The sequence below is a fragment of the Syzygium oleosum genome, unplaced genomic scaffold, assembly GCF_021117445.2.
Source record: "Syzygium oleosum isolate NSW1041296 unplaced genomic scaffold, Sole_v2.1 Sole_v2.31, whole genome shotgun sequence".
In the NCBI taxonomy this organism is placed as follows: Eukaryota; Viridiplantae; Streptophyta; class Magnoliopsida; order Myrtales; family Myrtaceae; genus Syzygium; species Syzygium oleosum.
In genome coordinates, this window is record NW_026607515.1 from 1884292 (window position 1) to 1904820 (window position 20529).

General features: G+C 38.7%; 2 protein-coding genes across 2 annotated transcripts; both read left to right on the forward strand.

Annotated features, from left to right (window-relative positions):
- The first annotated feature begins 11672 nt into the window (after nucleotides 1–11672).
- LOC130135321 (probably inactive leucine-rich repeat receptor-like protein kinase At3g28040) lies at nucleotides 11673–13225 on the forward strand. Its single transcript, XM_056304135.1, has 2 exons — nucleotides 11673–13081; nucleotides 13186–13225. Exons 1-2 carry the CDS (start codon nucleotides 11673–11675, stop codon nucleotides 13223–13225), a joined length of 1449 nt encoding a protein of 482 aa, XP_056160110.1.
- Nucleotides 13226–13404: 179 nt separating this feature from the next.
- On the forward strand, nucleotides 13405–15103 carry LOC115663899 (receptor-like protein EIX2). The gene has a single exon (XM_030585873.2). It carries the CDS (start codon nucleotides 13506–13508, stop codon nucleotides 14793–14795), a length of 1290 nt encoding a protein of 429 aa, XP_030441733.2. The 5' UTR covers nucleotides 13405–13505; the 3' UTR covers nucleotides 14796–15103.
- The last annotated feature ends 5426 nt before the right edge of the window (nucleotides 15104–20529 follow it).

The window sequence follows — 20529 nt, forward strand, 5'->3', positions numbered from 1 at the left end:
GTATCTTGGGGAGTCTAATGGGACATTTTGAGGTTATTAAATGGCCCGGCACGATCGATTTAGTGGCTGTCCATATCGGGTTTGAATCGGACAAGGCGCGATCAATTTGGGCGTTAGTTTGTGTAGGCCGACTAGTAGTTGTTTTTCGTAGCAAATTGGGGAGCCTAATGTGATGAATTGAAGGTGAATTGAGCGCCTAAGACGGACCGTTCATGGCTGGTTTAGTATCGGGAGGATTCGGGCCATAATTGTTTATTCGAGATTTTAGGGTGAACGGCTTAGGAAACGATGATCACCCGAGAGGATGCTAAATTAAACGTGACTTGAATGTGATTGTATGATGCCATGTCGCATGTCTAGCGGGACTAAGAATGGAATAGCTTGGCGGGCCTTGGGCTTATTGAATTGAATTGGAGTAAGTGTGGGGAATAAGTGCCGGTTTATTTGGGGCAAAAATGGAGTAGATTGAACATGCCGTTAATGCCTTGAAATTGTCAAATTTGTGAATAATTGTGTCTGGCATCTTGGCCTGGGAAATTGACTTTGGATTCTCGGGCATATGAATCGCATATCATGCCTTGCCATTAGCCGAAACTGAGTGCATTGGTATACATGACGGGCCAGTTTATAAACTGCGGCCTTCGGGTCGAGATAAACTGTGGCCTTCGGGTCGGGCCTTCGGGTCGGAATAAACTGTGGCCTTCGGGTCGGGACAAACTGTGGCCTTCGGGTCGGCTTAACTGTTGTTGGCCTCAGGGTCGTGGCCTTCGGGTCGATTTACTCGCATATGTTTTATAATGATATTAAAAGTCTAACCTGCATGGCGGAGTAGTGAATTGGGCTATGGGCCCGGGTGAACTTATATTGATTGTTATACTGGTTCAGTGATTTATGTGTTTTATTTACCCTCTGGAGGTGCACGTTAGCCTAGTTTAGGTTTAGGGAATTACTCACTGAGATTATTCTCATTGTTGTTTAAACCACATTTTCAGACCCCAGCCTTGAGGATGGCAGGCGTACCGAAGTGTTTTGGGAGGAGCCCCGGCTAGTTGTAGTGGCCTTGAACTGCTTTTGATTTTTGAGCATGGGCTGTAGTTGAATATTGTGTCTGGTGCCCAGTATCAACGCAAGTGTAATTGTTCATGTTGTTTGCTGAGTGGCTATCCTTGGCCATTTGTTTCAAAACTGTTCGGGTATTGTATTGCTTCCACGTGTGCTTTAATCTCTGTGTTGGGCGATGGGTCGGCGACGTGTCCTGGGACGTCGCACTTGTAATGGACCTTGGAGGGATGTTCGCACGTCGTAGGATTCGGGGCGTGACAGTAGCCACCCACTTTGAGTGAAATTTTAATTTTTGGAGGTGAAAAAAAAGCAAAAAATCAAAAATTTCAAAACTTCACAGAATGACTCAGAATACATGTGGCCATCCACTTTGAGTGAAATTTAAATTTTTTTAGGTGAAAAAAAACATAAAAAATCAAAAATTTCAAAACTTCACAGAATGACTTACAATAGCTCTAGCCACCCACTTTGAGTAAAATTTAATTTTTTTTAGATGCTCAAATGGTATTTTTGATTTTTTTTGGTTCCTAAAGAAAATTAAATTTCACTCCAAGTGGATGGCCACATGTATTCTAAGCCACTCTGTGAAGTTTTGAAAATTTTTCTTTTTTGCTTATTTTTATTTTTTTTTCGACACCTAAAAAAAATTAAATTTCACTCAAAGTGGGTGGCCATAGGTATTCTAAGTAATTATGTGAAGTTTTATTTTTTTATTTTTTTATTTTTTTCGGCACCTAAAAAAATAAAATTTCGCTCAAAGTGGGTGGCCACAGGTATTTTAAGCCATTCTGTAAAGTTTTGAAATTTTTACTTTTTTGCTTATTTATATTTTTTTTGGCATATAAAAAAATTTAAATTTCACTCAAAGTGGGTAGCGCATGTATTTTAAAGCTATTTCGTGAAGTTTTGAAATTTTTTATTTTTATTTATTTTTTTGGCACCTAAAAAAATTTAAATTTAACTCAAAGTGGATGGCCACAAGTATTCTAAGCCATTCTGTGAAGTTTTGAAATTTTTGATTTTTTGCTTTTTTTTTTTTTATTTTTTTCGGCACCTAAAAAAATAAAATTTCGCTCAAATTGAGTGGCCACATGTATTCTAAGATATTCAGTGAAGTTTTTAAAATTTAGAATTTTTTTCTTTTTTTTAGCAACTAAAAAAATTAAATTTTGCTCAAAGTGGGTGACCATAGGTTTTCTAAGCCATTTTGTGAAATTTTGAAATTTTTTATTTTATTTATTTTTTTCGGTAGCTAAAAAAATTTAAATTTCACTGAAAATGGGTAGCCACAGATTCTAAACCATTCTGTTAAGTTTTGAAATTTTTGATTTTTTCCTTTTTTTTCTCACCTCAAAGATCGTGACTTCCATATGAATATGTGTGTTGAAGAAAATGAATTCCTCATAAATGGTTCTCACTTTTGTTCCAGTAATGAAAAATTAACTTTTTTTTTGTTCTCATTTCTGGTTTCAGAATCAGTTTTGGAAGCAAACTTGTTCCGAAAATAGAAAAATAAAATTACGTTACCAAACAGATTTTTGATCCAAAATTGATTCTGGGAACAAAAAATCAGTTATGAACAGAACCAGAATGGTTTTCGTGCACCACCCGATACTCTGGAAAGGAAAAAGAACATATGTGGAGCATTCAACGAGAACAGCGCCGATCGTGGAGCATTAAATGAAAAAGGACAAATATTCTGCACATGGGTCGCGTCCTTTTTTCTCTCTCCTCTTAAATGCATGCACACGATGTGAATGCATGCCCATAGAGGAAGAAGTGAGCGCTACCGCCCTCTTTCTCTCTATTTTTGGTCAACTTTTGTGGGCTTTCTTTGTCCTTTTGTTATTAAAAGGAGGAGGGAAGATAGAAGCTATGGTCATTTTTTCTTGTGGCGGTGCATGATGATCAGACGTACATGCCATCATTAATTGCACGAGGGCGCATTGGTCTCATTTCTACGTCCATTCTCCTGTAAAAGGGGGAGCAGAGGACGTGGAGAAGATAGCAAGCCGAGAAGAGAGCTCCAGAAGAGAAGCGTGACTTCGGAGATATTTGCGCGTGGAGAAAGAGAGAGTCCATCGAGTGGAGATATTAAATATTGTGAGTATTGAGTATATATTAGGATTGAAAAATACTTAAGCATAAATATTTATAATTTTGTAATTTTTTGATTTATTAATGAATTATTTATCGATTCTTTTCGTGAGCGTAAGTTTCGACGTTCAGACCGAACTACGTAAAATTTCTCGTGTTCTTTTATTATTCCTTGTTTTATTTTTCTATCGTTTCTACAGCTCCCAACTTAATTGCAAAATTACGATCCGCTTCCATCCCGTCGCCGATTAAACAACAATATGTTTTGATTGATAATTGTTAATTCATCAAATAAAATTTTACTAATGATAAGGCCCTCGTGCCACAGAAACTTGAAACTTCTGACATTTGTTATAAAAAGAAGGAGGACATGGTTTCATAATAATGTGTATCCAGCCCTTAAGTTTTTGTTTGCATCATCCTTTGATGAAGAGATCATTTGAGACCTTGTTATTTCGAGCTAAAAGAGATACTCGGGATATCGACTGCTTAAGTTATTTTTCCTCTTGCACATTTTCATCATTTCTTTGTCTATATACACCCCTCAGATGCACAATGCAGAAGAAATATGATTTTATACTAAAAAAATCCATTATAAATATTCTGTGTAGTGGCCGAATTAGGCATACATCCCCTTAATATCTGGTTTCTTGCTTTTGCCGTTTATTCTGGTGTTGTTTGGTCTCTTTGAAACTTTGCGATGTTTCCTGGACAATTGGGATCGTGTTATACTGGGTTTTGGGACATTATAAGCTCAACTGGGACATTTGTAGAACAATTTGGGATTATGAAAAACAAAAATAAATGATATTTGCTTATGAAAGAAAGAAGTAAATGCAACCAGCTGAATATGGACACATAAAAATCTGGTGAAAAAGGATCTGTTAGAATGAGGACATGGAACTCAAGACTTAGACTCAGTGCTTGCGGGTCTCGCGGGTTATCCAGGGTGATGTGACCGAAGGAAGTTGATGTTATCAGTTTGTAGCAGTGGGCTAAGGCAAACGCCTCTGTTTCAACTTCAATCTATGAAAGTGAGGCATGACTACTCTGCTAGGATAGTTGCCTCACGCCGGGACAAAAAACAAAGAGAGAATAGTGGGACTAGCTGTAAGGATGAAGGAGGAGATTAATCGAAAAGTGACGTTGACATGACTTGGAGTTATTCGGGGACTTCCAATTTCACAAACTTTAATAGAAAGAAATACCTAAATTTTCGATTTCAATTGACAATCAAAGAGATAATTAGAATTCCGGAATTATTAGATGCGCTAGATGCATACATGCATCCCTCACATGACACATAGATCACATGTGCACAGGATATCGTACCTGATGGAAACACACCCATATATCCCTTTAAAAATGCTGATTTTCTTTTTTATTTAAGAATGCCAAAACTCACTTGATAAAGTATACTACTCAAAAAAAGAATTTGTAAAAGTCTAGTCTCGTGGTTTTGCATGCAATAACTCTCTCCATATTGCAAATAACAATCCTAATAAATCTGTTGATGCCGGCATGTTGTATTGTGGTGTGGATTTTATTCTCATCATCAAACTATGTGTTTAGACATGAAATGACGTACAAATGCAAAGACCAGTTTTGTTTCTGAACTTAATCATGGCTGCATTCTTGACATGAGCGATCAAATGAGTTTGGTGGTAAAGAGACTGTTTTTGACTAAACCATCAAATAGAAAGTTTGCTAGTCTCTTTTATATGTGGCGATGTTACATTTTGTTAAAGGTGCGATTGTTCTAATGCATATGGTAATGTATTTAGATGCACAAGCGAGTTATATTAGAACGTATCACGTCGGAGAATTAGTATGTGTAGAATAATTAATATATCCTAGTTGGCACATAATTTGTTAGCTTAAGTTTTTGAATAAATATGAGTTCAACAAGATATGTTGACGGATTCGAATTTGGGTTCTCTCATGGTGATCTCCCCAAATGAATGTATCAGCTTTTGCTCCGTGCTTCCAGCAATGTGTAACTAGCCCTTAATTCTTTGATTGCATCGTGCTTTGATGAAGATATAATTTAAGTGCGTGTTCCTTCGACCTACAAAAGATCCTCGGGATAATTGAATGGTTATTTAATTTTATTTTTCTGTTGCAAATTTTCGTCATTTCTTCATCTACATACATCCCTTAGAGGAAATATGAGTTTATCCTAAAACGTCCATAATGGACATTTTGTTTAATGGCAGAATCAGGCATGCATCCCGTTAATATATGGTTTCTTGCTTTTGTTCTTGTTGTTTGTTCTGATGTCGTTTGGTCTGTTTGAAGCTTTGGGAAATTTTCAGGACAATTGGGATCTTGTTCTTCGGACATTCTATACTCCAAAGGGATATTTGTAGGACAAGATATTTGATTATCGAAAAATAAATGAATGCAAATTAGATAAATATGGACACATAAAAATGTGGACAAAAGGGATCTGGAAAAATGAGGACAAAGCCCTCAAGACTTGGACTTGGTGCTTGCGGGTCTTGCGGGTTTTCCACATTGATATGGCTGAGGGGAAATGTTATTGGCTTATAGCGGTGGGCAAAGGCGAACACCTCTCTTGTCAACTTCAATCAGGGAAGTGAGGCATGACTAGTCTAAGGATGAAGCAAGAGATTAATGGAAAAGTGATAAACGTTAGCTGGAAAAGTGCTAAAAGTTGACTCGAGTTGGACTTATTTGTGGACTTTCAATTTCACGAATTTCAATTGAAAGAAACATGTAAATTTTCGATTGCAATCGAAGACCAAAACGATGATTAGATCCTTTGGAATTATTAGATACGCTGGATTCGTGCATCCGTTTCTCACACGGCACGTAAATCACGGGTGCGCATGATATCGTATGAGATGGGAACACACCCATACACCCCCTTTGTAAATTCTGTTTGTGTGCTCTAAGAATGCCAAAACCCACTTCATATTACCAAAAAATAAAAGGTATAGAAGCCTCTTTTCAAGTAACAATCTTAATAACTTTGTTGATGCCAGCATGTTGTATTGAGATATGGATTTGATACTTCTTGGGAACCAACGTATTGAGACAGGATATGACATACATGTGCATGGACTGGTTCCATTTCGAGGCTTAATCACAACCGATTTGATCTTCGAGGCAAAATCATAGTCAATATGGTATTTGAGCCTCGTCACCTGACGACGCGTGACCATAGAGTTTTCTTTACATAGGCAATTGAATCAGTATGAATATGTTGCTAATACTATGTTGCATGGTTTATGATATGGTGCATACTCTATGACTGTTGGAATACATGCATTATGCTTGAAACATGGGAAATGCATTGAATTCAATTGTCTTGATGCATATGGATGCACACTTTAGTTTCTAAAGCTGCACTCTTTTTTGCTTGATTTTATGGTGGGGGTATTGTCACTTATTGAGCAATGGCTCTGCTTAGTGCTCAACCGACTTTATTAACATTTTAGGTTCCGAGAATAGGCAAACTTAATCGAGTCCAGTGGAGAGCGATTTGGGGTGGCATGAGACTCTAATTTAGAATACTTGAGTAGAAGCTATTAACATGAAATTTCATGACACTCATTTTGTTTAACTTACAAGGCCCTTGATTTTGTTATTATATTTGTTCGATCAAAGTTTTTATTAAATTGATATTTTTGTAAAATCGCTACATGGAGAGAGAATGTCCATTTCGTTAAAGTTCTGTTAGAATTTGCGTTTCTCTGAAAGAAACACAAAAAAATCAATATAGACCCAAGTCGTCGTATAACATAACGACATAGATCTCAAGACTTGACTTGGTGCTTGCGGGTCTTGCACTGCGAAACTTGGCCTTACATAAGTCTTCCACGACAATACTGTTGGTCCAGGCCCACCAAAGTGTGGACATGTTGGTGCTATGACTTATTTAAGATGTTATATGTTACTTGGCTTACAGCAGATCGGCAAAGGCAAACACTTTTCTCTATAAATTATGTTAGTATTAATTGATCGAAATAAATAAAAATAAAGAATAAGGCATAGTTGCGTTGTTTTGCATGTGATATCGCTAGGGTCTTTAATCTATCAAAGTGAGGCATGACTACTCTGCTAGGACTGCTGCCTCACGCCGGGGAAAAAAGAAGAAGACCGAATAGTGGACTAGCTTTAAGGATGAAGGAAGAGATTCATCGAAAAGTGACGTAGACATGACTTGGAGTGGTTCGGGGACTTCCAATTTCAAAAACTTTAATTGAAAGAAACTCATAAAATTTCAATTTCAATTGAAAACAAAGAAATAATTAGAATGCCAGAATTATTGGATGTGCTAGATGCATACATACGCCCTTCACATGACACATAGATCACAGGTGCACAAAATATTGTATCAGATGGGAACACACCCATATACCCCATTAAAAATTCTGATTTTTTTTTTTTATCTAAGAATGCCAAAACTCACTTGAAAAAGCATACTAGCCCAAAAAAGAAGTGTAAAAGCCTAGTTGCAGGGTTTTGCATGCAATAACTCTCTCCATGTTGCAAGTAACAATTCTAGTAACTCTGTTGATGCCAGCATGTTGTATTGTGGTGTGGATTTTATACTCGTTGTCAATCTATGTATTGAGATATGACATGACATACAAATGCATATACCGGTTCTGTTTCAGAACTTAATCACGTCCGACGTGACGTGCAGAACTTAATCAAGTATTATTCGGGCCTTGTCGCACTCTTGACATGAGCGATCAAATGAGTTTGGTGGTAAGGAGATTGTTTTTTACTTGCTCATCAAATAGAAAGTCTGCTAGTCTCTTTGTATATGGCGATGTTACATTTTGCTAAAGGTGAGATTGTTCTAATTCATATGGTAACGTATTAAGATGCACATGAGAGTTATGTTAGAACGTCTCGCATTGGAGAATTTGTGTGTGTGGAGTAATTAATATATCCTAGTTCACACTTAACTCATTGGCTAAAGTTTTTGAGTAAACGTGCGTTCAATCAGATATATTGACAAGTTCGGATTTGGGTTCCCTCTTGGTGATCTCTCCAAATGAATGTATTGGCTTCTGCTCCGTAATTCCCACAATGTGTATCCAGCCCTTAATTCTTTGACTTCATCCCATTTATATCTGGTTTCTTGCTTTTGTTCTTGCTGTTTGTTCTGATGTTGTTTGGTCTGTTTGAAAATTGGGGAAACTTTCAGGACGATTGGGATCTTGTTATAATTCGATTGTGTATGATACTTACTGGGTTTTGGGACATTATGCTCCAAGTCCATTCGTAGAACAATTTGGGATTAAAAAAAAATACACGATATTTGATTATCGAAAAATAAATGAATGCAAATTAGATAAATATGAACACTAGGGATCTGGAAAAACGAGGACAAGGACCACAAGACTTGGACTTGGTGCTTGCGGGTTTTCCACATTGATATGACCGAGGGAAGATGTTATTGGTTTATAGCGGTGGGCAAAGGCGAACGCCTCTCTTGTCAACTTCAATCAAGGAAGTGAGGCATGACTGCCCTAGGGATGAAGCAAGAGATTAATGGAAAAGTGATAAACGTTGACCGGAAAAGTACTAAAACTTGATCCGAGTTGGAGTTATTTGTGGACTTTCAATTTCACGAATTTCAATCGAGAGAAACATGTAAATTTTCGATTGCAATCAAAAACCAAAACGATGATTAGATCCTCTGGAATTATTAGATACGCTGAATTCGTGCATCCGTTTCTCACACGGCACGTAAATCACGGGTGCGCATGATATCGTATGAGATGGGAACACACCCATACACCCCCTTTGTAAATTCTGTTTGTGTGCTCTAAGAATGCCAAAACTCACTTCTTATTACCGAAAAAATAAAAGGTATATAAGCCTTCTTTCAAGTAACAATCCTAGTAACTTTGTTTATGCTAGCATGTTGTATTGAGGTATGGATTTGATACTTCTTGCGAACCAACGTATTGAGACAGGATATGACATATATGTGTATGGACTGGTTCCGTTTCGAGGCTTAATCACAACCGATTTGATTTTCGAGGCATAACCATAGTTGATATGGTTTTTGAGCCTTGTCACCTCGCAAAGCATGACCGTAGAGTTTTCTTGACATGGGCAATTGAATGAGTATGACATATGCTGTCTATACTGTGTTGCATGTTTTATGATATGGTGCATACCTCATGACTATTGGAATATATGCATTATGCTTGAAACATGGATGCACACTTTAGTTTCTAAAGCTGCACTCTTTTTTGCTTCATTTTATAGCGGGAGTATTGTCACTTATCGAGCTGTGGCTGTACTTACCCTACTTTATTAGCATTTTAGGTTCCGAGAATAAGCAAACTTAATTGAGTCACATAGAGAGCGATTTGGAGTGCCATGAGATTCAACTTTAGATTACTCGAGTAAAAGCTATTGAAATGAATTGGTATGACACTCATTTTGATTAATTCACAAGGCCCTTGATTTTGTTACTATATTTGTTCATAAAATCACTATATTTGGTTGAAGGTTTTGTCCTTTATTTTATAAAGGATGACAAGCTCATTCCTACATTCTCGGCATGGAATTAGGGTGTGATAACCTGAGTCACCTATCAATGTGCATTTGGTCACTTCAAAATTACAAACTCCCGTGACAATTTATCAACATTTATTCTTGTAGTTTGCCAACTTGTTAAAATTATTATACGAAACTACTATCGAGTGCACATGTGAGAGATGTGAAAGCAAGAAGTCCCGCATTGGATATATAGAGCTAAAAGAAGCAAATTGATATTGCCTAATTGGCCGCAATCCAATATCTAATGACTCCATAAGAACACTTGTCAGCAATCTAAGTTTCTACGAATGAATGCAACAAGATCAACCTTCAATAATATATAAAGATTCTCACGGGAATGGAACGTCGAATGATTTTGTACCGCATTTTATCTTTTTCCTCTTCCGAACTTCATCATTTCCATAATTTCTCCATCTATCTATACATCCCGTAGAAGTTCTCCAATGTAGAAGGGCAGTAATATGAACTTTACCAGTTAAACGAAATCGATGTAAGGTCAAAAGCCAGCCTTTTCCTCCTATTCATTTACAGAGAATGATCCTACAACGTCCATAACATCGGCATGTATTGTCCAGGAAGTTGCTTGATTTACTCATAGAGAGAGAAGCGTCCATTTCATTAAAAGTCTGTTAGAAATTGCATTTCTTTTGGAGAAAATGCAAACAAATCATTATAGACCCAAGTCGTCGCATAAGATAACGACATGGACCTCGAGACTTGACTTGGTGCTTGCGGGTCTTGCACGGCGAAACTTGGCCATACATGAGTCTTCCACAAACATGCAGTTGGTCCAGCCCCACCAAAGTGCGAACACGTCGGTCTAATCAGAGCCAAGTTCCTCAATATCTTCGTATCACTTTTTAACTTCAATTTAATTGTGGGTCTTTGCTTATTTTATTCATTAATCTTCAAGTTTTCGCCTGATGTTTCCCAATCCAATCTGCACATATTCTAACCTTTATCCTACATTGCTCGATGATAGGATACAATTAACCTTTTGGGTTTTCATCTAGCTAATGCATTAAAAGTGTGATTTTTCAAATCATAACACTGCCTCATCAATTATTTGGGGCATATGCCTGTCACAACGCAAGCCTTAACTCCACCAGTCAAATCAATGGTAATGACATGCAATCGTGCAGGAACATCTTTGAATATAAGCACAAATGTCTAAAGAGATGATCTTAAATTTGACTTTTTTGGGAGATTGTAGATTTGGAGTCAAGTCATAAGGATGCTGCTGGATAATACTAAAAACAACGAGTGATATTTCCCTTTACTGAGATGGTATATGAAATTGTGCACACGTGATATACACGGTACACCGACGATGTAAAATAATAATTGATTACATTCATTGCCATTCATTCTCTTGCTCTCTATAAATGCTATTTGCATACTCTTAAGAACACGCTCAAAATGAACCTCCCAAAGTTTAAATAAATGCACCCAAACCAAAAACTTGAAGCCTAATCGAGTGGCTTTCACATGCAATATAGCCTTTGTTTTCATTTTCAACATTATTCATGGCGGGACATGATACTGTGAAAGTGCTTGTACTAGTAAGTCTGTTGTTAATTTTAGACAATGCATGTTTATGCTTGTGCAGAAACAAAAGCTCATCCTCCATTTGCTTTGAAGAAGAAAGGGATGCTCTGCTGCAGTTCAGACAAAGCCTTTTAGACGAGTCAAACCTCATTTCTTTTTGGAATGGTGAAGATTGTTGCCAATGGACTGGAGTGACATGTGACCGAGCAAATGGACATGTCGTCATGCTCCAAATCTTACCAAAAACTACGTTACTACTGGAAGATGAATTCTTGTCTCCACGAGGAGCTGACCTCTCATACTCGTTCCCATGGATTTTTTCAAAAGCTAGTGAACTAAACTCTTCTTTGCTCAACTTGAGATACTTGAACTACCTAGACTTGAGCGGGATCTTTTTCAAGTATGCATCCATGCCCAAATTCATCGGCTCCATGAAGCAGTTGAGGTACCTTGACTTGTCCCACTCTTTCTCTTTTGCAACTGTTCCTCGTGAATGGGGAAATCTCACCAAGTTGGAATTCCTTGATCTCCATGGTGATTATCCAATGGGTGTTGTTAATGACATTCGATGGGTTTCGCATCTTCGGGCATTAAAGTACCTCGACATGAGTGGCATAAATGTTAACAGATCTGGAGACCTCATGCAGTTGATCAGCACACTCCCATCTTTATCACGTTTGAGCCTATCAGATTGTGGGCTTAACAACTTTCACTTGTCTTCTGAAAGCTTGACCAATTCTACTGCTCTTCATCTTCAGTACCTAGATCTTTCATGGAATTTTTTCGAAGGTTTCATCCCAAGCACTATATTTCAAAACATGACTTCTCTCCAGCATCTTGATCTCCATAGTTATTATCGCATGGGTGTTGTTAATGACATTCGATGGGTTTCGCATCTTCGGGCATTAAAGTACCTCGACATGAGTGGCATAACTGTTAACAGATTTGGAGATCTCATGCAGTTGATCAACACACTCCCATCTTTATCACGTTTGAGCCTATCAGCTTGTGGGCTTAACAACTTTCACTTGTCTTCTGAAAGCTTGACCAATTCTACTGCTCTTCATCTTCAGTACCTAGATCTTTCAAGGAATTTTTTCGAAGGTTTCATCCCAAGTACTATATTTCAAAACATGACTTCTCTCCAGCATCTCGATCTTTCATCAAACCTTTTCAACTCTTCAGAATCAAGGTGGTTCGATAACTTGAGAAATCTAGTCGATCTCAATCTTGCACACAATCTCTTGCAAAGCATTGAAGGAGGGTTGTTCTCTTTCTTAAGGGAAAATCCATTCCTCGAGTCACTATATTTGGGCTATAATGGACTTCATGAGGAGATATTTTCAGTGGAGGGAAATTCTTCGGGGCTTATCGGGAAAAACTTCAAGCGACTGGAGATAAGTTATAATTTTCTTCAGGGGCCTTTGCCAGATTGGTCGGTGCACTTGAAAAACCTGAAAATGCTTGACCTATCATATAATCAATTACATGGAACCATCCCGTCATCACATGGTTGGTTATGCTTGAGAGCACTTTTTCTTTCTCATAATCAATTAACAGGGAATATTCCGGAGGCATTAGGAAGATCGCAAGTCTTAACAAGTTTAGATCTCAGTAACAATCTTCTCGAGGGCACCATTCCACACAGTCTCGGACAACTGCAAAATCTTGGCTATTTAGATCTTTCAGCAAATTCCTTGAGAGGAACAGTTTCCGAAATCCATTTCTCCAACCTCTCGAAGCTAAGGTATTTAGATATTAGCTACAACCATTTAGCTATCGAGGTGGATTCTGACTGGATACCACCCTTCAATCTCTTGTACATGGGGATGGCGTCTTGCGAGTTCGGAATGGAATTTCCGCGATGGATGAGAAAGCAAGTCGACGCAGGATTCATAGATTTGTCCAATGCCTCCATTTCAGGATCTCTCCCAGATTGGCTAGGTCTCATGTCGTTCTCTGAACTGAATCTCTCTTACAACCAAATAAATGGATCTCTGCCGAAATTTCCTTCTAACCTGGGTTATTTAGATCTCTCTCACAACCAAATAAATGGATCTCTGTCGAAATTTCCTTCTGGCTTGTCTTCATTAGATCTATCTCACAACTTAATATCAGGACCTATTCCACAAAATAACAACCAAATAAATGGATCTCTGTCGAAATTTCCTTCTGGCTTGTCTTCATTAGATCTCTCTCACAACTTAATAGCAGGACCTATTCCACAAAATATTGGTCTAGCGATGCCTTATTTATATTCCTTGAATCTGAATGATAATCTCTTAAATGGTTCAATACCCACCTCAATATGCAAGTTGGAATTTCTGAACGCATTGCACCTTGGAAGGAACGAATTAGTGGGCGAAGTTCCTACATGTTGGAAGGAGAGCCCTCGTACACTCCTTGATATATCATCCAATAAGTTGTCCGGAGTCATACCGACTTCTTTGGGAAATCTAATTAGGCTGACGTCATTACACTTGAACAACAACAATCTCCATGGAGAAATTCCTGTGACTCTAAACTATTGCAGAACCTTGCTGATTTTGGATCTTGGAGAGAACAAAATCTCTGGAAGTGTTCCACATTGGATTGGACCAAGTTTTCCATTACTACAGATTCTTAGACTGCGAGAAAACATGTTCAATGGTAGTATTCCTTCACAGTTATGCCTGCTCTCCGCGCTGAAAATATTGGATCTGGCAGTGAACAATATGACAGGAATGATTCCAAATTGTCTCTGCTATATGAAAGGGATGAAACTGAACAAAAGCATAGATAAAGGCAACTCACTCTCCCTTACTTATGCTCCTGCACATACTGCGCCTGCCCCGCCGCCTTATAACACCGCTCGTGCAGATTGGAATCAAGAGCATGTGGAACAGGTCGTGAAAGGGGTGGACCTTGACTACACAACACTTGATCTACAACTTATGGTGAATTTGGATCTCTCGAGCAACAAATTGATTGGACCGATCCCTGGAGAGCTTACCTTGCTTTCTGGATTGCGGGGCTTGAACTTATCACGCAACTTTCTTTCTGGAGGCATCCCGACTATGATTGGATACGTGAAATCGCTCGAGTCACTTGATCTTTCAAACAATCATCTTTCAGGAACAATCCCACAGAGCTTTTCTGCATTCACATCACTGAGCAAACTAAACTTGTCTCACAACAACTTCACGGGGCCAATTCCGAGGGGAAATCAAATCCAGACCCTTGATGATCCTTCCATTTATGCCGGCAATCCTCTACTTTGTGGCGATCCCCTACAAAAGAAATGCCCCGGTGCAGAGGCCCCTCAAGCGCCGGAAGAAGAAGCTGATGAAGAAGGTAAGATTGAAAAGGTGATGTTCTACCTCGTCATAATGTTCGGGTTTGCAACCGGGTTTTGGGGAGTTGTTGGCGGTTTGGTGTACAAGAAGAATTGGAGACGCACCTACTTCGGCTACGTGGATCGTAAAGCAGACATGGTGTACGTGATTGTCGCAGTGAAGGTAGCCGAGTTGAGGAGGAGAATGAGAAGAGGGTAAGAGGCCTGTTCTCCATATCAATTCAGTCCAATGCTTTATTGATCTCGTGAAGTTCTTGCTTTCTTGTTCAAGCAGATTCGTCTTAGTAGTTGGCTTGTTCTTCCTTATAAGTAGCAGCCAATTTATTTGTGTTCTTTAGTTTCAAGCTTGTCCGAGCAAGCCGTCAACGTAATGGCATGGGGAGTGCAAATCATGTCATCTTGCAATTTAGTGTTGCTCGGCAATTTAGCAGTACTTTGTGTTATTATAATCATGATGCTTTGCTTGTCAATGACGTGAAATTATCTTAGCAAATTCCATTTTCGTCCTGTTTACACTTTTGCTGCTAATTGCATGTCGAGGGTAATACAAAATCAGGACATGAAATTGTTAATGGCATAGGGCCCTTCATTGTTAAATGTGTTCCTTTCCTACATTATAGTTCCTTTCTCAATTTCAAGACATCCGAAAAAGGGGGAAATTGTCAAATAAGTCTTAAACCTTTTGTACGGCGGCCAATTCAGTCCTAAACCTTTTAATTTTACCAATTCAGTCATAAACCTTTCTAATTCTTGCCAATTCAGTCCTTCCGGCCAATTTTGGCCGGCCGGCACTGACGTGGCCGTCGGCCGGCACTGACGTGGCCGTCGGCCGGCACTGACGTGGCCGCCGGCCAGCACCGGACGTCCGGGCCAACGCTGACATGGCAATTTTTTTTTATTTTTTTTTCAATTTTTTAATCTTTTTTTTTTTTTCTGATTTCTTCCTCCGGTCGGTCCGGCTGACCGAGCGGACCGGCACCGGCCAGGGGAGGGCCGGCGAGGTCGACCTCGCCCGGCTACCGAGGCGAGGCCGACCTCGCCGTCGCCGGAGTTCATGACGGCGAGGTTGAGCCTCGCCCAGATCTCGGCGAGGCTCGACCTCGCCGCCGCAACCCAGGCGACGGCGAGGTCGGCCTCGCCGCTGCCGGGCCTCGCCTCGCCGTTGCGACCCAGGCGTCGGCGAGGTCGGCCTCGCCTCAGCAGCGGCGAGGCTGACCTCGCCGTCGCCTTGGTCGCGACGGCGAGGTCGAGCCTCGCCAGATCTGGGGGAGGCTCGACCTCGCCTCTCATGCAGCTGGCGAGGCCGGCGAGGTCGACTCGTCGGCCCTCCTTCTCGGCCGGCTACGGACCGGCTTAGAGGAAGAAATCAAAAAAGAAAAAAAAAGATTAAAAAATTGAAAAAAATAATAAAAAATTGCCACGTCAGCGTTGGCCGGACGGCCGGCGGCCACGTCAGCGCCGGCCGGCCAAAATTGGTCGGAAGGACTGAATTGGCAAGAATTAGAAAGGTTTAGGACTGAATTGGCAAAATTAAAAGGTTTAGGATTGAATTGGCCGCCGTACAATAGATTTAGGACTGATTTGACAATTTTCCCTCCGAAAAAGATTTGCATGTAATCCAAATCACAATGTGAATACATAGTAGAAGGGCTGGACGTGCTAGTACAGGGGATCAATTGATAATACACGGGCTGTCAAACGAGTGAATCACTCAAATTATCACCATCGAAAGATCACCGAAAATACGATGTCGTTCTCGTTCTCATTTTCTTTTTCTTTCTTTTTAATTTCATTGTTTAAGAGGAATCTAGGTTCCAGTCATGGGAAATTTTCCGTGGTTGATAGATTTATTAAGTTGATGATAGATTTAAATACCATTGTTAAGAAAAGTATCATCAGTGCCTTGCTTGTCATGTCATCTATTAGTAGATTATCAACATTATCATTATCATGAACCAAAGTCTAAATGAATTTACAAATGAATTTATTTTAAATTTTAGAGGTATACCTAGTAAATTATTATCATTATAATCAATTTATCAACATCCAAATAATTAGCTAGTTCTTAACTGCTTACAAATTTTACAGTGTGGTTAATAGACTACTCACACTACAATGGATTTACCAACATCTCAATAGATTAATAAATTACCAAAGTTTGGGAATATATTCTTGGTAGTTTACTAAGCACACTTGTAAAATTTGAAAAGAAATTGGCAACTTACGAATTTATTCGAATATTAGTACATTCGTTATAGTGCGGTGGCTTACTAACCGTACTTGTAATATTTCAAAAATAATTGTTAACTAGCTAATTTGTTGGGTTGTTGGTAAATTCTACAGAGGATTGGATGTATACTACCCAACTTGTAACATTTTAAAGAAGATAGTAATTAAACAATTTTTTGAAATATTGTCAAAATCATTATAGTTAGTAGTTTACTAAAGTACACACATAAAATTTGAAATTAATTGGTAACCTACTAACATCCCAATAATTTAGTGACTTTTAACATTTTTTCAAACCCTACAAGTGTACTTAATAAACAAGAGGTTAATAATTTATCAACAGGACTATTTTTTGGGTTGGATTTCCCTGGGCCACCTAATCTTCGTATGAATTAGGCTCCAAATGTTGAAAGAAGTCGGTAAATCTAATCGGAAAAAAGTTCGCGTTTGTAACTTGAAAGTGTTGGCAATTTTTTTTTAATAATGTTAACTTTCAAACATGGGTGTTAAAATCTTGATTTAAATCTTAAAAACAGATGACGTTACGATTTAGATAGGACGATGGACGTGGTATTGTGTACTTAAATCCGTGCAGATTGCTCGCAACTTTTGATGTCATACATGATTCCATATATCAATACTTTTACATTTTAACATGTTTTAGATGCACATCAAACTATAAAAGTGATATTCCGAGAGTAGAATTTTACTATACCAACTTAGTAAGAGAGCCTTCCTAATAAGTCATGTATTTTGATTGATACTCGTTAATTTATCAAAGACAATTTTACTAAAAATGAGGCACTCGTGCCTAGGGACGTCAACGGTTTGGTTCCGGTTGGGATTGTTGAAAATCCGAACCGAATCGAACTGTTAGGGTGTACGCTTAAACCATACCAAATATTGAGCCAAACCGAATATGAACCGAACCAAAAATCCCAATTCGGATTGGATCGATTCAGATGGAAAACTAGATATTAAGGTTTCTCGTAACGATTTTGAGAGGAGTGAATAAAAGCATTCAGTTTTTGTTGAGAATATCAGTTCGGTTTAGATAACCCAATGGAACCAAAATAGTCCGAACCGGAAGAAAAGAGCGGTTATTTTTTCATTATCAGAACCGAAACCCGAATAGAACAAAAAATACACGAAATTTTGGTTCGATTCGGTTTGGTTCTGGTTTTTGACACCCCTACTCGTGCGCCAGAAACTTGAAACTTCTAACATTTGCTATAGAAAGAATAAGGACATGATTTCATAGAATGACAGATTTAAATGGTCCTCAACAACGATGGGCCCAGTTGATTGGTGCTGGTCTGGACAGATTCAGATGGGCCTCAACAACAACGGGCCCCCAATTCTAGCAGCGTCTTCCGGCCACTGCGAGCTTCTAACTAGACTCGATTTTGCATGGGATTTTAATTTAGACGTGACCTTTTGCTTCCTTAGTTATGTTGTTAATGACATCTTAATGGCGAATGTGTAAGAATTGAGCGCGAGAGGCTTGCATCAAAGCTCCTTTTGTGCGAGGCTCCACAGACTATAGTTGATACAATCGTGCTGTAAATCTTTCATCAAGAGTTAGACTTTTCGAAAATTGAGTGATTATGAAAAAAATTAGCATTGAGACTCTTTTTAACAAACTAAATGAACAAATGGACGGTCGTCCAGGAAATGTTAGGACTAATGCTTCCTTTGCCGGAAGTAATTATACTGCTGTTTGCGCTTTGTTAAAACATCCGTTGTCATATAGGCCCTCATACAATCTAACCGATAATCAAAATCCAATGTGTAGTACACCCCACGAAATGGATTAATAGTAAGACCGTAAGATCGAAAGTGCCATAAGAAATAGGAGAAGGTTTGAGATGTTATTGATACATCCTTGTATCGGCATTTTTTGAGTACTCCTTTTGAAGGTTTTGCTTATGAAGACTGGATTACGTGATTGGGTGAATTCTCCCTCAACCCAAAATGGCTAATGACCGATTAGGTACGCTTGTCATCAATGTAAGTTTCTACGGACGAAGGCAACAAGATCAACAATTCAACAATATAGAGATACTCACTGGAATGGAATGTTGCATGATTTTTTACCACATTTCGTCTTTTTCATCTTGCGAACTTCATCAATTCCCGATCTCTTTATTTAGAACCAATGTCATAATTAATTAGACCGGGGTCTTAATTCTTCACTGCGCTTGGTGAAAGCATAACAAACCTATCTAATAGTTTCTCCATCTATACATATTTTAGAAGTACAACAATGTGGAAGGCTAGTAATATCAACATTATCAATTGAATGAAATTGATGTAAGTTCAAGACTCCGCTCGTTTTGCGGAAATTTCTTTTTGGGAAAACAATTTTCGTAATTTGCGGTGTTCAGGGGATGGAAAATAAGCGGTCAAAGAAATTATTTTCCGGTCAATGGAAAAGTCCTTCTAAAACTACGGAAAATGATTTTCTTTCCAATCTTGCCCTCTCGCCTTTCCGTCTTTTTCCCCTCTTTCTCATGCATCCTCTCCTCCTCTCTCCTGAGTTGCTCCTTTTCCCCATCATTCTCACGTCTCCAGAGTTGCTCCTACTCCGCTGTTGCCTCGCGCTTCGTCTCATCCCTTATCTCTAGAGCCGCTGCTGCCTCGCGCTTCATTCGTCTCGTCCCTTGTCTCGTCCCACGGAGATGTGATTCCCCAGATATGGCAAGCTCGTGATTCAACGGCGAGCGAGGCCGAACCTAGCCTGTGGCCGGTGACTAGCAGAGGAATAAAGAAAAGAAAAAAAAAACGAAGAGAAAAAAAGAAAAGAAATATAATAAAATTATTCAAAAATTCAAAAAATAAAAATTAATTAAAAATTCGAATTTTTTTATAAAATAAAATAAAATAATATTAAAAGGAGTGCAAAGGGGAAAATCATTTTCCGTACCAAACAACGAAAAATGTTTTTCAATGGAACACCATTTTCCTAGAAAATATTTTCCAGAAACATTCCGCGAAACGGACGGAGCCCAAAAATTAGTCTTTTCCCCCTGTTCATTTTACAAACTCAAATAAACGTATCATCGACAAAAATATTTTGAGAATCCATGGCATCGATATGTAATATCCTGGAAATTACTTGATTTATACACACACAGAGCGAACGTCCACTTCGTTAAAATCTGGTTAAAATTTGCATTTTATCCAAAAGAAACGCAAACAGATCAATATAGAGATCCGACAAAAAAAAAAGATCAATATAGAGACCCATGTCGTTGTAGTGGACCTCAAGACTTGACTTGGTGCTTGTGGGTCTTGCACTGCAAAAGTTAGCCATATGATAGTTTTCCACGATAATGCGATTGGTCCATCCTCAACGAAGTGCATACCTGTTGATGCTGACTTTGTTAAAGATGTTATCTATTGCTTGACTTATAGCAGTGCGCAAAAGTGGAAGTAGATGAGTTTTTTACTTGCCAAATGAAGAAGCTTTAGTAATTGAAAAGGCAAGAAAAAAGTAAAAAAAAAACACTAAAAGACGTGGTCCATGTTTGGCACCGCAAACATTGGACAGTTCTCCACAATCTCCTCAATGGTGCTGCTCTTGCTTCCATGTTGACTTGCCCTAATTTGTAGAAAAATCGATTCTCTGTTCTGAATGGCGTCCGGTCATCGGTTTTACTACCAATTGCAAGAATGGATGTGCCTTTGCTTCCTGATTATCA

What these genes read in the sequence shown, in the direction of transcription:
- LOC130135321 (XM_056304135.1), top strand. Translation starts at nt 11,673, where the DNA reads ATGCCCAAATTCATCGGCTCCATGAAGCAGTTGAGGTACCTTGACTTG. An exon ending in ATACCACCCTTCAATCTCTT is followed by an intron (nt 13,082 to 13,185) that starts GTACATGGGGAT and finishes CCTCCATTTCAG; the next exon opens with GATCTCTCCCAGATTGGCTA.
- LOC115663899 (XM_030585873.2), top strand. Translation starts at nt 13,506, where the DNA reads ATGCCTTATTTATATTCCTTGAATCTGAATGATAATCTCTTAAATGGT.